The sequence below is a fragment of the Strix aluco genome, chromosome 6 (genome assembly GCF_031877795.1).
Source record: "Strix aluco isolate bStrAlu1 chromosome 6, bStrAlu1.hap1, whole genome shotgun sequence".
NCBI classification, from domain to species: domain Eukaryota; kingdom Metazoa; phylum Chordata; class Aves; order Strigiformes; family Strigidae; genus Strix; species Strix aluco.
Genome location: NC_133936.1, coordinates 39,185,073 through 39,203,041, shown reverse-complemented (window position 1 = coordinate 39,203,041; position 17,969 = coordinate 39,185,073). Strand labels below are relative to the sequence as shown.

At 40.0% G+C, this 17,969-nt stretch overlaps 1 protein-coding gene across 9 annotated transcripts in view; it reads left to right on the top strand.

Annotated features, from left to right (window-relative positions):
- ERBB4 (erb-b2 receptor tyrosine kinase 4) overlaps positions 1–17,969 on the top strand; it is a 644,720-nt gene that overhangs the window by 442,714 nt on the left and 184,037 nt on the right. For all 9 annotated transcript variants that reach the window (XM_074829732.1, XM_074829729.1, XM_074829726.1 and 6 more), the window contains exons 5-8: positions 3,616–3,681; positions 11,967–12,085; positions 15,848–15,989; positions 17,482–17,595. In XM_074829732.1, the coding sequence (XP_074685833.1) occupies positions 3,616–3,681; positions 11,967–12,085; positions 15,848–15,989; positions 17,482–17,595 (441 nt within the window). The remainder of the gene's footprint in view (positions 1–3,615; positions 3,682–11,966; positions 12,086–15,847; positions 15,990–17,481; positions 17,596–17,969) is intronic.

The following is a 17,969-nucleotide window of genomic DNA, read 5'->3' as shown; positions in this document are numbered from 1 at the left end:
GTACCTCCACTCTCTGCTACTACAAAACAAAAGGAAGAACGCTTAGACAGTTTCATGGTTTGCCATTTCTTCATTAGTTATTTCCTTTAGCCCTTACTGCTGTATGTTGGAAGGGTTTAGAGTATTTGAGACACAAGGAATAACAGGAATAATTTATTTTATACCACAAATTGTTTGATAAATTTTTCTCAAATCTGTTGGCTCGCTACAATATAAAAATCCTAAGAAATATATATATAAAGGTCTGTGAGAAGTAGTATAATTAGTCCAAGGACCTTGTCAGTCTTAGGGCCAATAGATTTACTAGCATTTAAGCCTGACATACAAATCTAATCATGAGACCTGTTCCTCACATGAATGCTCCGTATGCTCCTGTCTACTTATGTTGACTTCCATGGGACTATATTGGTGTTAGATTTACAGAGCTGATCTTCAATGGGTAAGCAGTCAGTCCTTATTACAGTGGGGAAAAACAGGTGAAATACTGAGTTATGTGAGGGCAGAATCTGGACCAGTTCATACTGAGAGTGAAAAAAGTTATTTTTCTTTTTAAACAAGCAAACTAATATAACACGCTATTTGGAGGGAGGAGGGGTTTTTTTGTTTTAGTTCTCAGTATGTTTGACCTTCAAAAGGACATGTAACAATGCAATTCAGAGGTGTGCTGCCTACAAGCTGAGCTCCTTGTTGTGTTTGTGCAGCTAAGAAAAGTGAAAACAATGAAACAGACACTTTTGAGTTCCCAATGAGAAAAAAGGAAACTGGCAGCCTTTTCTTGCTTTATTGTTAAATATTTCTATTTAAATGCAAATGATCATCTGACACTGCCAAAGTCATGTACGAGGAAGCAGGCATGCAAGTTAAAAAAATTTTTTAAATTATTTTTGAAGATGCTGGATCGCTTTTATTTCCATGAGGAGTAGAGGTGGCTGAATACATTTTTGGTTGCGTACCAAGGATCAGCTCAGCACCTAGGAGTTTCAAATATGAAGATTTCTGTTTGAAGTGTAGCTTTTGCAGAAGTGTGGGCGGACTCTCTAGTTAGAGATCACTTGAAGGGATGCTTGAAGTTTCTTCTGTGTTATCTCACTGCACGTATTGCAGTGGAAAGCCCAGTGCATACAGTATATTTTGGAGGGGGGGGGAGGGGCGGGCGGGACAGGGACAGAAAGAGGAAGAAGCAGCCAAACTGTTGCCTTATTCTGCCTCAGGAATATGTGGTTACAAGTGATCTGTGCAGTGCTTTATACTGCATCTAGCTGCAAGGCTTCTGGCTTTCTCCCTAAACTCCAGACCCCTTAGGCTAGACAGGCATGAGATTTGACCACAGGGAAGGATTGAGCATATTGTCGAGTCTTGCAAGAGGAGGCTCTGTTGTCCGTGGGTTGCAGTTCCTCCCGAGCTGCCCCCAGCACAGATACTCTGGCTCAGGTGAGGATCAAGCAAAGCAAGTGGTGAAAAGGTAATCTGAATGTGCACCTGGGGCCATACACGTTCTCCTTCCCGCTTCTTCTGTTGGCCAGGGATAGTGACTTTATAAAACCTACTTCCTGGGGATCATTTTTATTCAGTTGAGCCAGCACTAAAATCAACAAACTAACTATATCTTATTGAGCCGCCTCTGTTAAAAATTCTTCCTTTAATTTTCTATTTACCTCACCTTCTTTTTAAACTTCTATTCTTATAAATCAATATGGATGTATTTGCTTTCTGCACAGAGTTTCAGTAGTCTCTTAATAATCATAATAATCATTATTACTGATTAAAGTTGCATTATTCGTGCCAGATGGAGTCCCCTCCCTGTCAGCCAGAATGAGTTTGCATTAGGTAGTTATAGTACATTTGTGATCTAAATAAACAGATGGCAGAATGTGACAGCAAATTATGTGCTGGTGATGTCAGCAAGAATGCTTACCAAGTATAATTGCTTTAAATGAACATGAATGCAGCAAGGACCTGGTAGTTTTAACAAGGTAGTTGGCATACAGCGTGGTAATTACCATACAGCATCATCAATAGCACCATGAATGCTGTGCGAGTGCTGAGGGAAGAACACTAGCTTTGAAAAAGTAGTGACAGAAAGTCCAACTTGACACGACCGTCACAGTGGGTTTGCTCAGCTGTATAATGTCTCATAGGTATAAGCACACTGTTAACAAAGGAGCAGCATTTTCTTTTGGGGGATCCAACTTTAGCTGAGAGACATTTTGCACTTTCTCCAATGCTATCTGCCATCAGGGTATGTGGGAAGTATTTGATGTAGTGTAATGGAGCAGTGTTAACAGCAGCTGCTGTTGATACAGGATTGAAAGGTAAACTTCTGGATCAGGTTCAAAGGGGAAATTGGCTTAATAGGATCTCAGCAGTATTCAGTGATGTGTAAAAGTTTAATCAAAGACCAGGTTTGGTTCCTGTGGTCAAAAAAGCAGCAATAAGGACTGTGCATAGTCTTCAACAATGTTTATGTTGGTTTCTCAGTTCATCCCTTCAGGTCTGGCTGGGTCTAAAGGGCTTGGCTGCCTACACCTCAGGCACTGCCACACCTGGGTTTTAGCAGCTCGGGACGAGGGTGCAGTAAGGCAGGCTCTCAGCATTCAGGAGGGAAAAGCACTAAGAGCAGGAGTGTGACTAAGCTCTGGCCCCGTCTGGGTGGGAGCTGTGCAATGAGGTCTCCATTCACTCACAGTCAGGACTGGCATGGGACTGTCTGAGTGTCTTCTCAAATAATGTAAAATGCAGCGAGAGGAGAATGTGCCGGTTGTTCTGCCTGTTTTCTATTTCCTCACACAGTGGTTGGCATTTAGCCATGAAATGGAAGATGTGGTCTCAACTCCCTCTTTAGTCCAGAGGGGTTTCAGTCACTAATTACTACATAGTTTATAAAAGCTACCACTGCTAACTCTTCCTCCTCCATCTGTATTTTACAATGAAAGCACCTACAGTTCCTTTTCTCGAAGGACTAAAGCTGTCAGCACGTGGAAGGACGATGCAGGACATCACCTCTAGGTTTTGAAGGAACATGAGGATCCTTCAGAAGCACAACCACAAGCAATTAGAGAACCACCAGCCAGAAAAGAAAAGGTCCCGTGAGCTTAGCTGTCGCTGGGGTTAAGTGGTTGCACAGGGCACATTTCCTTTTCTGTGATATCAGACATGAAGATTATGCAAGCTTTTCGGGGAGAGAGAGGGGTGGCTTTTAATCAGAGGCATTGACTGTGTCAGCCCATTGTTCAGATGAAATTGAATGTGAGATAGATACATATCCTCTCTAGCACAGCCATCTCTTCTGTGGAGAGAACATAGAGAGCAATAATAATAGCACTGGGTGATGAAATTGTTCCTCAGTCCTCCAGACTTGTTCATCTCTTTTTTTGTTTTAAAATGTCCCAGTCATTATACATAGCAGAGAGGTATTTAGGGTATAAAGCACTTGGATAAGTAGTCATATTTCATATATGTTTGACACCAATCCTGGTTATTTATCTGGGCCTTTTTTACAGGCAGTGTGTTTCAACCAAAGACAAGGTGGACCCTCCTCTTCAGCAGTTGCTGGATGTTGAAGAAATGGAAGGAAGCCACATTTCTAATCTCTCTCTCTTTCTGTCTGTCCTGCAGGTGGTCGATGCCACAAGTCCTGCACAGGCCGATGCTGGGGACCCACAGAGAATCACTGCCAGACCTGTAAGTATGCAAGACTCTGAGAAAGAAAGGGCTGAAAAATAATGTAACAGGGATACTACTTTTTTTTTTTTTTTTTTTTTTTGTAATTGTGAAGGGATACTACAAATTCTGGTTTTAGTACAATTCTAAAATATTTGAAATTTTTTTCTGTATGTTTTTACCAACAGATATGCTTTTTTTTCCACCCATGTGAATTTATGTTTTTCTTTCCTCCCTTGTGCTTTCGAAAAATGCTTAAGCACACTTGAATTTTCTTTTCACTCCTTGGTGGCAACATGGAGCATGGCTCCTGAGAATATTGATGGCTATTTTGGAATACACTGAAATGGATACTGCAGGAATAGAAAAAAACTACTAAGCAGATTTGGAGATCTTTAATGATGGCCTGACACTGCAAAGTTCCTAATGCCAAAATACTCTTAATTCCCGTGGAAGCCTGGGAATATTAGTTATCTAGCAGAATTGTTCTCTTTATAATAACTTCAGAATGTATTTGAGTTGTACTGAAAGAAAGAATAATAGTTTTTTTTGTGAAAGAAGTGGTAAGTGAAGGGTTGTTCACAATGTCTGTCTGTCCTCTTGAATTTAGAGAGCATTAAAATGAATAAAAAGGAACTATATTCAAAGAGTTTCTTCCTTGTGTGCTTTCAGCTCCTTCAGATAGGCGCTAAAGAGCTAGAAGTGCCGTCACAATATTAGCAAATATAAAAGAGGAGAAAATTGAGAGCTGTCTTTTCCTACAAGTTTTTTCTTTTTTCCCCCTTACAGGAATAGAGCTATCCTTTACATTTCCTTTCTTTGAAACTTAGGAGGGTGGAAATCGGTTGCGTTTACTGGAGTCGCTCTTCCTAGGAAATTAAATGGTTGCTGATACCTCCCCCAGAGAGCACTGCTCTAGCTTGTGCTTGTTTCCTTGGCTGAGTTGTAGATAGGAGGAAGGGACTGTGACAAATTAACCTCTATCAAGCGAGCACACCAACTAACTCTCTCAACTGATGATAGCCCAATGTCATCTGTCTTTTTTGTTGGAAGTATTAGGACCAGCACAACTATGCCTTTTTTTTTTTTTTTGACTACTTGGAGCGAGAGATAAGAGGAAATTAGAAATGGCAGACAGGTTGGCATGAACGTTTTATGAGTGAGCACAAGCAGGAAATCGAAGCTGACCTGCTGTCAATAGCAAAGTGAGGCTCACAGGCAACCGAGCTGTGTGCCTGCAGAGGCTCTGCCACCCTGCCAGGTGCTGCTTTTTGGTCAGGAGTATCAGCTGATGTTGCTGGAAAAGCTGGTGACAGTTACAGCTCCACTAAAGTTAACATGTTCTTATATTCCTATTGAGCTTTATCTGTGGGTATGATTAAAAACACGTTAGGACAGGTTGTAGGAATAACTGTATAACAAACCAAGTACAGTGATGCTAAGCAGTTTCTTCTTTATATGAATCAAGCCAGTAAGTCTCCTTCCTTTGCTGGCAGTCTTTATGAAAGCCTCAAAGAAGTCAGTGCCGAGAAAGCCTCCTTATATCAAGGTTATGTGCTGAAGTAGATAATGGAAAGGAACTTAAACCCTAGCTGACCAAATTATTTTATATCATGGTTAGAATTAATTAACGCTTGTTCTTTCTCTGTCCTAATGAGAGGCCTGTTTGTCTGTTAAAACTCGTAACTCTGTAGGAACCTGGGTAATTCATCCAAACTTGAGTACACTTGTTCAGGCCTTATGTGGTTAGCTTATCCAAGAATACTATAAAACCTTGGCAGTTATATTATATAAGGATGATAAGATCCTGGCTCAGGCCTTGGCTCCAGCAAGCAGAGGCTCCGGCCTTAGGTAAAGTCGGAAAGGCCAGCTGGCCTCTGTGTGGCTGCAAAAGTCCATGTGGCAGGATCAGTTCCCATGGTCTCAACCACTACAAAGCACTGCTCTCAGATAAGTGAACTGATTTGGTGGATTAATGTAGTAATACCAGAGAGAGCAAAACTTCTCTGCAGTGTTGTGAAGTCAGTAGCTTAGCAGAGCTGCACGGTAGGTTTGCTCCAGGAGTGACAGCTATCTCTCTCTTCACAGTGACTGCCCTCTCAAATCCAAACAGTGGGGACAGGCCAAAGGCACAACCGTGGATTTAAAATAATAAACTATGGAAAGACTTATGCCATCTAGGTTCCAGAGAGATACACGGGTCAAACATTTCTAATTTGAAATAGCTACTCTACAACCTTTTACTTTCAAGCACACTCTGCAGTCTCTGATTGCCAGGGACAGGAGTTAATTTTTATAATATACTCTCTTTGCCTCCCTGATCTCACTGCACCTTGGTTAAACAGCAGGATTTAAGCAAAAGACTGAATATTAGGCTGCCAGTGGGCATTTCTTCATTGCACTTTCTCAAAATGTGTTTTTCTGCAACTGTTTGAAGGAAACAATACGAGATTCAAACCATAAAAATACAAGTAGTGCTGTGCTTTTGCTGCCTTCATTTCTGACTTTAAAAAACATGCTGGGCTTTCAAGTTAGATATAAGCCGGAGATAGGATGAATGGTATCACAAACGCAGCGTATACCTTAACCTAGTCACCTTGGGGATGCACGTCTTTCAAATGTGTGTAGGAAAGCACTTCAGCAGCACTACATCCCAGTGTCAAACTGTTTTGTTCCTAGAAACAACTCAGAGGCACGTCTGCATTTTAATAATTTCATTTTTTTTATGGAGTCACTGAAGCAAAAAATTCTAATGAGCTCCCCTCCCAAGATAAGATTTAGATTATTTTCCTGGGAAAGGATAAAAAAAGAAAGATCTTAATACATGTCTTTCATTTCAAATTACAAATGGAAAAAAATCAAAATCCTTTTGTTTTTTGCATGAGTATCATCTACCTAGCTTCTTCTTATGTTGCCTTCCAGTGGTCTCTCTATACTTCTATCTGAAACACCACCTGCATCTAACTCTGTCCTAATCTCTCTCTAAATGTGACAAGAAAATGTACGTATTTAAGAAGACAATTAATAGGAAATTTAAAGTAAGCTCTTCTATTAGGAAGTAGAGAAGATGTAATTTCAGGGTACTGTTTTATGCAGTTAACAATCCTTTTTTTCTTTTATAATTAAAATATTTGTAAATATTAATATTGAACATTTAAAGGCTATACAGTATTCTTTGCTTCCATGTCAGGAAAGGCTAATGTGGAAATACTTTTAAAAGAGAATCTATTTTTCAAAGAGTATTGGGCAACCACTAAATAGAATGTAAACCACTTTTAAAAAATGCAAGAACAAACACTTTTGGCAGTTGCTAATCAAATTTGAAACTCTATAGTTAGATTGTTACTATTTTTGCTGTTGATGTCTGTTAAGAGTTTGTTGGGGTTTTTTTTTACTTTTTGTATGAAAAGAAAGTGAAACTTTTACAGATTGAATCCATTATTTTATTAAAATGACAGATTATGCACTTTGTCCTAGAGGAATGTAACTGAAACAAAAGAGAAAAATCTAAATTAAAATATAGACCCAACTAAGGGAATGCAAAAAGGCAAATAGCCTTTAAATCAAATGTGAAACATAAACATTCAGCAAATGTGAAATGCTCCATGGCTGTGTATGTGTACAGGAGTTTGGCCTGAGCATAATTGTATTTATATAGTCTTTGTGCAGCTGATGTTGGTGAGAAAAAGAAGGTGACGATGCAGTAAGTACCCAATTAGAGTAGCAAAAGGCAAGCGGGAGCCTGGTGGGGAAGACAGAAAGAGCTGAACCAGCAGCTTAAATCAATCAGGGTAACACAGCATTTTTGCTTGGAGCCAGCATCTTTAATTAAAATCCTTGTATTTCTCTAATAACTTTGCATGTTCATAAGACTTTTTCATTGATTTCAGTTACTTCCCATTTTTTCCATCATAGATTTATAGTGCCCTGACATAATTAAAGATTAAGGGAAACAGTAAGAGAGACTGATTAATTGCACACATATGAAGTGCCCATTCCACCCAGTCCCCAATGCACCTTACTGCTGTATCATAGTGAAATACTAGTAGAGATTGACAGTCAGTGTTCTGCACTCCCCCAGAAATCCATCCCAACACATGTTTTTTTCAAGACCTTGGTGTTTGCCACTGTCCTTTGGTGTCCTGGCCTCAACTGTTATAGTTCTGTGCAGCCAAACCCTCAAATTTGAAACTTGGGACCTCAGCTGCGATTAGTGAAGGCTCTCCTCACAGTTATGTTGGGTGAAGAAATGAGTATTTGGCACCTAAGATTTCTCTTGGGTATCAGCCCAGAGCTCCTGGATCTCACATGTATGTCTGGGCTGCAAGAAGGACGTGATGTGAGGGCTCCTGATCACCCCTGTCCACCAGCTCCCCTGTGAGCAGTCTCCACACTAGGTAGCAAGAGGAGGAGGTCAGCGTTACTCCACTCTTCTCTCTCAGCTGTCAGCAGGGTAGCTCTCGGTTGTTGTTGCCTGTTTGCAGCTGCTGCCCAGTTCCCTACCGCTGTCCCCATCCACCATCTTGAGCCACACGTCCCCTCAAGGAGTCACCCACCAACGATCATCAACCTGAACATACAATTTGGTATCTTGGGTAATATTTACCCTTACATTTCACCCTTTCGGATAGGTCTTGAGTCACAGCTATAAAAGCAATTGATTGCATTTGGGGGAAAGTTTTTTGGGAAAAAGCTTGCTATCTTTTTTAACCAGTGCTGCTAGGTACATTTTCTACAAGGTTACTCCATGATAATGATTGTGGGAAGCTGAACTGATGAGTTATGTTTACTGGAATCTGAACAATCAGATTGTTTTGGGACTTCAAACGATACATAGTATTGCCTTGTGTTTGTTTTGCTTTGGGGAAAACCCTTCGTTGCAGACTGTCTTGAATATGAGTCCTTAAAAACATTCAGAGCTCACTAAATTATTTTTTGTCTTGGTGTGTGGTGCCACTGAAGATATCTGACAGATCCTCCTCAGAGCTGGACCATCAATAATAGTTGTAATGCAAATACAGCATGCAGTGAACCAGAAGATAAATAGGGTGTGTTGTGGCCTTTTCCTAGAATGAAATGTTGGCATTTCTGTTGGCATTATTTACTTCCCCAGTGAAATAAACAATTAGGGAAGAACAGTGACAAACATTTGTTGTAATTGTAAATTTTGCAAACCACTTTGTAACTTCCTAGTCTTCAGGAAAATTCAAAACGTTCCTATCCTGAACAGCATGGTAGAGGCCCTCATTAAGCTGGTGCCTAATCATAAGCAGAGTATGCTTTTTGAAGGCAGTCTGTTTAAGTATTGTGCTGAAAAGGGGGACATATCCCTGCAGGTCAGCCCTGGTGCAGGGCGTGCTCTTGCTTTTTTTTTAAAAAGGAAACATACTCTGGAATAAATTCTTGTAATCTCTTAAAAAGTTAGGGAATTTATCTGTAACTTTATACATTGCACAAGCCTTAGGGTGGGGCTCTAGAGGAGGGTAAATAATTTAGATAATTTTGTCATAGCCTAATAGTGTGAAAACTGCTGAAAAGATGTCAGTAAATTGCTTAAATCCATTGCTGTTGTTGAGCTCATTCCCCACTGCTGTTTAAGCCACGCAGCCTAGGGAAGCACTATTATCTGCAGCTCAGCTTGAAAGAAGTGTGTAATCCTGCAAATACAGATCTTGGCTCTCTAAAAGTAACAACTCGTGAATTGATGAGAAGGCTGTGCCTTTTCTAAACATGCCAGCGGGTGATCAGTGGGGTTTGTGGTCACACACCAGGCACAGAATGGGCAGATCCCTCCTCCCCTTGAGGCAGGGGGATTCACCTCCTGAGGGCTTGGTTTTGGGGAGGCAGAGGTGGAGGATTCCCAGTACCTTTTGCAGCCGATGAGATGGGGCGTACTGCTGGGCCTTGCCCTCTTTGCCCTTTTAGAAGTCTGCCAGGAAACCTCCTCCACGGGGAAGCAATGTTTATATAGTCATGGTGGACATCTTGACCTGCTCCCAACAACAGCTGGCACTGAGGTAAATACATTAAAACAGAGCTAATTAGGTGGCTTGTACTAATTGTCTACACAGAGATGCTTTACACTAAAACAGGTTTAAGCAAAATGTTGAATTCCTGTGGAGCAACGGCAAGGAATGCTTTTTAACAGCATCCTGCTGGTGAGCGACCATGGTGTGCTATCATCTCATCTTCTCCTTTTCTGTTGTAACACCGTTGATTGTATCCTTGGCTCTCTGATTCTAGTGCAATTAAAAAAATTTAAAAAAAAGAAAAGAAAAAAAGGAAATATGCTGCTGGTGTGCTATAAGTTTTTAGGCTGTGATAGGTGGAGTGGTGCTGGTGAGGGGAACCTGGACACTGTGCCCTCTGCCTGTGGAACCTTCTAGAAGGGGGCACTGAGCATGCTATGTGGGGAGGGCAGCCATTTTAGTGCCCCCTGTTCTGCCGCCACACAGAGTGGTTCAGTGCCTGGCCTCGGGGCCTGCCCTGCCACTGGCAGTGATAACGCCAGCCAGAGGGGCAGAAAGTGGTGGCAGAGGAGAGGTCGTTTTAAAAAGTGAGGTAAGCACGGTCATGAATGGTCGCTGTGTAAAAGGGAGGCAGAGAGTTTAGATGGGTCAGCCTTGGCTCAGGGGCCAGCTGCTTCTTTGAGGAGTGACATGGGTAAACACAGGGGATTTGGGTCCTGGGACAGGATGAAATGAATGTCCTCCGTTTCTGTGCCTCTCCACAGGGTGGAGGGGGAACCTCTGGCAAATAGGGTCCTCCATCAAGTCAGGATAAATCTGGGCCTTGCCTCCCTTTGAGGTCAGAGCAGATAGTGCCCAGTCCAGTGCAAATCAAGGCACTATGGACCAATTTCTGAACTGGCAGAAAACAATATTCACCCACTGACTAAATGAGGTCTTCACTGGTTTTCATGAGATTGCACTCTGTCCCTCTCAGCTACTGGTGTGGTGGTGGCGTACTGTGATGTGTGTTTTGCTTAACATATACCATTGTTTTATATCTCTATCCTAATGTTTATCAATACTTAAATAAATCCTGTTTCTCTAGCAGTGTTGACAGCAAGTGCACTTACAGAAATTTCCCTTATTTCCTAAATTAGATTGCATAAGGCACAAAAGTGTTTTCTGTCAGAGGGTTTGCCTCTGATATCAGCAAGAAGGAATTATTCTAAAAGTTCATCACTTTATTCCATAGATTATAAATCATGACTTCTCTTTGGTTATTTATATTTTTATGTCCTAAATAAATACTGTGTATATCAAGAAGCTTTACCTTAAGTATTACCTTAAGTATTTCAGGCAAGTAGTGGAGGGAATTTGGATTGGAAAGTGCTTATAAAGGAGTTACCAATACATTAAATAGTAGAATCGAGCAGAAAGTTGAATGGTATTCTGTGTTCTCTGGCTTCTTGAAAACTGTTTTCCACAGAGAAGTAATTAAATGCTTTTAACAAAGTGAATGGTAAAGGTTAATTACAGAGGTGTAACATCCCTGCTTTTATCCAAAGACAGCTGACGGCACAGCTTCCTGGCGTCCTGCAGGCGGTGGTTGGTATAGTCCTGCAGATAGTATTAATTTCTTTTTCTGTAAAATAAAGATAGAGGCTATCGCCGAGTGAGGGGAGGAAGGTGCTCCACTTGTCGACCATTCTTTGCATAAGACTAAGCCCTGAGGTACAGTAGTGTGGTACCACTTAAATCACTGTGCTTTCCAATTGGTGGAATATAGTTGTTTCCCTGTGAATGAAGGCTGGATTGTGTTATTTAGAAAGAGTAAGTGGTGTTTCCAAATGAGTTCCAATCTGCAGGTTCTATTCCATTCTGTTATCTCATCGCCTATTTGTCAAATTGCTTGCCATCAAGAACAGCATTTGGCTCTGAGATTGCTGGCTTCACTCTGAATTTCACTCATTTACTCAGTATTGCTGTTCTTTGTGGGGGAAAACTCACATGGAATTGGTGGGCTTTTCTGTTATTCTGTGGGTTTCTTTTCCATATCCTTCCATCAGCTGTTTACAAAAACTAGTAATTTGAAAATAATATTCCACCTGAATTTCCAAGGATAAGAGCAAACACTTTAAAAATTATTCCTCCACAAGTCCTTAGGCAACATATATGTTCCTAAAGAGGATATCGTGAAGGTACTCTGAAGGATATGAGTGGCCAGTACCACTGAAGCAATTACCTTAAAATTTGAGGGTTTTTTCAGTATGCTGTTTGGTTTGTTGTTTTCCTCAGTGTGTAGCTGAAGAGCTCTCTCCTGATTCTGACATGATAATTTTTCCTGCCTCCTCCTAGTAACGAAGACTGTGTGTGCAGAGCAGTGTGATGGACGGTGCTATGGGCCCTACGTCAGCGACTGCTGCCACCGGGAATGCGCTGGAGGTTGTTCCGGACCTAAAGACACTGATTGCTTTGTATGTGTGAGACTTCTCATTTTTCTTCTTCCTGGCAGTCGCACTGCAAATTCTTAATGCTTTAATCCATGAAATTCACCATTTTATCCCATTTAATGTATTGCATGCACACTCCTAGATTTAGACTGCAAATTTTAGCTTTTAAGATTTTTCACATTATATTAACATCTCTTATCTACCCTAATATTACCCATTAACAGATTTATGAGATTTGTAAATACAGATTGGGAACCATCAATATGCTAATCTCTGTGATTTTTATCTTTTGCTTTTCTAAAATTAACTTTTAGAGGCAATAGGGAATTTTTAGAAGTATTTATCATTACATCTGAGCATGGCTTTTATTACTGCTCTGTGTGCTTTTTACCTGAAAGTCAAGAATACAATTTAGCTTCTCTGTGAAAGGTGTTCCCTGTTCCCTATTACTGCCAGACTTGATTTAAATTCAGCCTTTTTACTGGGCATGCTTCTTAGGGGAGATGGAAGGCAAGTGGTTTCCAAAATACTCTACCTCAAATGTATGCTGCTTAAGATGAAAAGAGAAAAAGGCTAACTTCCTAAAAAAAATAGACAATCTGAACATACATGCCTTTAGACAAATTTGTCTTGTTTGTACTCTGTTACTTATAATGGTGTAAGCAGCTTCAGAACCCAACACTGATCTCAAAAAATGTGTAGCTCATAACACTGGGTTGCAGAGACAAATTTAGCTAATGTTTTCAGGGGAAGCAAACCTAGACCTAAAGAAGCCTAGAACTAGAGCATGCACAGAGAGGTGCATTTTCAAAGATACCCAAGTGGTTGATTAAATGAATATCTACAAAGTTCGGTAGGCTCCTTTTAAAATCTGCCAGATAGGATTGAGAGGAGGAATCTTATGGTATGGGAAATTGCAGATTTCCTGCAGTGCAGGCAAGTGGATCATAATGAACTGGCAAAAATGAATCTTTCCCTAACTGAACCTGAAACTTGCTCACTGTTCAGGTATCATTTGATAGGGGTAGGTGATGTGCTTCAGAAACACATTCTAAATGCTATCCTTCTGCTGCTGCTGAAATGCAGTGATGGCCTGACTTAACTGCTAACAGGTTTTACTAAAGCTGTTCTTTGTGGCTGGGGCTTTGCACAAGTAGATATTCAGCACATGTGGTACACCTGATCCAGCACTCACTGGAAGTTCTGTGTTAGCTTTGGACTAGAGAGATGGGAAAATAACATTCTTTCCCATGTCACATACAATTTAAGTAGCTAAAGGAAAGAGAAAACATGCCGTTACTATTCCCGTATGACTGTTGAGGAACATCCTCAAAGCTGATGTGTTGATGTCCATTTTCAAAGGTTAAAGTAAGTTAATTGCAGCCTAAGTTCTGTAGTACTGCAGCCTGAAAGAAGATGAGTTAGACTTTCTAAATTGCAGCAGTTATGGAAATATGTATGCTAAAAATCAACTAGTCTGTTTGTTCTTATCCAGCAGAGAAGCACCCAGGGCTTTATTCTCATTCACTCCTGGGCCAAGAGCAATGTAAAAGAAATTCAGCAGGGGTCTGGCAATTTTCAAGGCTAGTCATTACTTGCTTAGTACACACTGGGTGAAAAGTGTAATCCTTTAGGCTATAGACAACTGTGCTTAGCTTTCAGCTGAGATACAGAACTTTGTTTTTTCCTTGTGTATTTTCCAGTGCTTTCATTCACAAATTAGCAACATTTAGCACCAAATGTTAGAAGTTTGCATATATTATTGAAGCAATTACAAATGTATACAAAGCATTATAGTCATAAATTAAAAGTTCCCAAATCTTTTAGATGAGCTTTTCCTGAGAAGTGCCATCTCTCTGAAGAGTTGTGTGCTTTACTTTATGAATTTGCTAAACACTTATCAGAGGATTGTCTGATAGAGTACCTTTTAAGTCAACAGCGGATGTAAAAAATGTGTTGAGGAAGCAAACTAAATTAGTATTTATTAATAAGCAAAAGTACAGTTTATGAAGCATTACAAATCCTTTAGCGTATTATGGCAGCTTGCAATAGCATCCTGTTGTAAATATGGTTTTAATATTTCTAGATAAAATTCATCCATCCTTCTCCATATGCTGCCATACAATCATTTGCGTATTCAGTTCTAAAAGAAAGACAATAATCAACATCTGACATAACTGCAAGCAAACATGCTAAAACAAAGTTTTAGAGATGTTCTTAACTTGCATTCAAAGCCAAACTGGATCTAAAACTTGAAATGCATAGGAGGGCCTGGTTGAGTACCCAGTGGAATCAGAAAAGTGACACAATCAATTCATAGGGTGGACTTCCCATCTAGTTCTTAGTAAAGAAGTAACTGACTATATTTATCTTTGTAAGAAAAAAATAAATCTGGTTCTATGAGAAACTGACAGGTTTTGTACTACTCGCTTTAGAGAACCAGAGAAGACAGGAAAGGCAATTTGGCTTAGCTCGTGCTCCGTATGTGGAGGACAGTGGCTTCAACCTGGAACTCCCTATTGATCCCTTTCAGCAGCAGATTTTGTCCTTCTCCATCGGTTACATTATTAGCCTCTCCCTTCTGAAATCTTCTGACGTGACAAGTAACATCCCTCAGTCCTGCTGGTCCTGGTCTGAATGGAGATAAGGACTGTTAGTAAAAGCAGCAGAAGGAGAAATCTCTTTCACTTTTCTCTCAGTCCCAGTCCAGCAGGGGAGGGGACACCACACACATCTTGGTATACTTGCTGACTCTTTAAAACATTCAAAATCATCTCTGTTTTTTACAACCTGGAAAAGGACCAGAAGGATTCATCCCTAGACTAAAACTTCCAAAGCAACCTGGCTTCTGGACAACAGGTTAGCGGGGAAGCAGAATCCAGTAGCAGTGGTTGCTTAAACTACTAGAGGGATCCAAGCCAGGCTACAGCTTTCATGTTCATATGAAATTTGACATTTTGGGTATGCTTTGTGAATATTACTCCAACAGTCTTTTATAAGCTGTGGTTAAAACTGTAGACACGATATGTGGTGACAAGGAATGTCAAAATCGGTGGGATTTTTCTATTACTAATTATCAGCTTTGCATGGTCAATTATTTTCCCTGCATACCACTACTTTCTTTATCCACACACTTGCCTCTTCATTTGTCAGGGCCCTGTCCTCTGTCAGCTGTGGGTGGCTGAGCTTGAATGCCAAGTGATACAAAGTCCTATTTTCTTTTCTCAGTGTGTGAAGCAACTGACCTTGTTAAACTTGCCACTTAGGGAAATGACCCCCTCCTGTGCTAGCTCAAAAGAAGTTCTTATCCCTCATGCTTTCTAATTGGGAATTTTAGTTTTCAGCTGGACGATGGACCCATGCTGTAAGAAATCTAAAGGTTGGAGCTCTGAAGGAGTCATTAGCATTTGTTCAGACTGACTATGATAAATAGCTGTTCACTCTTGGCAGTTTTAGAATGTCCTAACGAGTTGTGAATTAGTTAATTGCTAGTAGTAACAATAGTTATGAAACAAATTACAGTGTTGTTATGTTTCTGTAGCAAGTATTGTAACAGTCAACTGTGTTTTGAATTAAGGGGGCTCAGTGAGCCCCCTTTTATAAGTCATGTATTTGCCAAGATCCTAGCAAGGAATCTAAGTATCCAGAATGAAGGTTAGAAAACTATATATCACATTCCTCACTGTTGCAGCGAGTCTGAACAATCAAGTCCGTATTATAAACTAAAAAAACCCAACAGCAGCTCTGTGATTTAATTTAATATTTTTTTTCTCCCTTGTTTTGCAGGCCTGTATGAATTTCAATGACAGTGGTGCATGTGTCACGCAGTGTCCCCAGACTTTTGTATACAATCCTACCACCTTCCAGCTGGAGCATAATCACAATGCAAAGTACACCTATGGGGCTTTTTGCGTCAAAAAGTGCCCACGTAAGTGCTGTGTTAGCTGCCTTTTCCTGCAGTGATAGAAAGTTTGAGTTGCATTTCAGGAGCCTTACAAAACAATGAGAGAATGAGAGCTAAGTGCATAGTTCAGTGTCTCAAATCACTCCTCCTGTGCTTGCAGCCTGTAATAACTCAGCCATGTGTTAACTAAAGGCAGTGACATTCTGGGTTGTGACACTTCCCAAATGTCCTATAGTGATTTTCTTAAAGAAGGGGAATTCGCTCGGTTCCTGTTTTCATGACCACCACTTGTTAACATTCATGCTTTAGATCAGCATTTGTAAATTTCAAAATGAACTGTGAAAATAGTTAATGGGATTGTAAAAGGGTATAAATTTCTGTTTCAGAAACCTAACAGTCCATCACCAGTACTACCTGGCACCATATGGTTTCATGATATTGATGCCCTTTTCTTAACTTGGAATAATGATGGTTTGACAGAAAGTTACAATAAATATTTCTGAGCAGTTCTGTCCCAGTGAGGAAAACCCATGCAATACTGACAACAATACAGTATTAAAACTCCAGAGTAAAATTAGAGGGGAAGAGGGAGTTAAAAAAAGAATAGTCCCATGCATACAAAAAACTATACCAGACAGATGATGTCAAGCAACAGAAAAATTTGGAAGGTCACGACTTACATAGTCTTTAATACTGCTGTTTTAGTTAGAAAGAAAAATAGGGGTGACAGTATTCTTGGTCTCCCTTTCATTCCCACCAAGGTTTACAGTTGTGTTGTGCGTTAATTATTTTATCCATAAATTACATCTAAGAAGGATGGGTAATTATAATAAATGGAACCATGATTCAGCCCAAAACAAAATCCAAATTTTGCATCTCTGTGGGGAAGTTCAGATTGACAGTAGGCTGAGGCTGTGCCTGTCAAGGCTTAGTCATAACTGTAATAGAGTGGTGGGTTTTTTGAAGCAAGATAATTTTTTTTGGAACTGGTATACCATGCACTACTTAAGGGATATGATTCTTTGTTCAAATACTTCATTGACCGTTTTTTCCTTTTTTTTTGCCTTTCTTGACAGTATTAAGCTCTCAATTAGGTAGGATCAGTCTATATCCCCTTTGGCAGTTGTTTTACAAAGCAAAATTGAAATACTTGTCATTGTTTTCTGCAGTGTTTTATCCCAGATGTATGTATTTGTGTGTGTATGAAAGAGACAGGGCAGAATGTCTTGTTTTATTTCTCTCCCATTACTGTAGCTTTCTTTACTACAAATAATAATAAAATCAAATTGGGGGAGGAGGGGGAATCAGGCCTGACAATTCATGGATTTTCCTAAGTCTCCAAAAACATGCCTAATTTGCTTGCTTACTTCTGAAAACACTGAACATTAAATCGTAATGTCACTGTGGAAATGCTGAGGTAATGAATAATATATATTGACACAGAGTCCAAAAATATGTCTCAGTATTATTTAGTCCAGCGGTTCACTTTCTGCCAATATCTTCTTTTTCTCTTCAGACAACTTTGTGGTAGATTCCAGCTCTTGTGTCCGTGCATGTCCGAGCTCCAAGATGGAGGTTGAAGAAAATGGTATTAAGATGTGCAAGCCCTGCACTGACATTTGTCCTAAAGGTAGGCAGTAGTTTAGTATAAATTTTCCTGAATGTAGTCTGTGCAGAGCAGGCTGTCATTTTGGCATGAAATACCCTTCATGAGTATGTTGTAGAATATTAATAGCCTTTGGATACCCACAGAACTTTGAGCTATGTAGGCTGTGTGTGAAGTGTATATAATAGAATTAAAATTTATTAAGTTATAATGGTCATGTAACCAATTACTTTTGATTAGATAAAAATGAAGGGGATTTCTCTGTTGGTTTTAGAGAAATTTGAAAGAATTCTTTATTATGTTATTTTAATGACAAGTATTTCCTGGAGGTATTTTAAAGCTGTCTTTTTGTCATTCCAAAGGGGACTGTACTAAAGCCCTGGCTTCAATGTATGGTA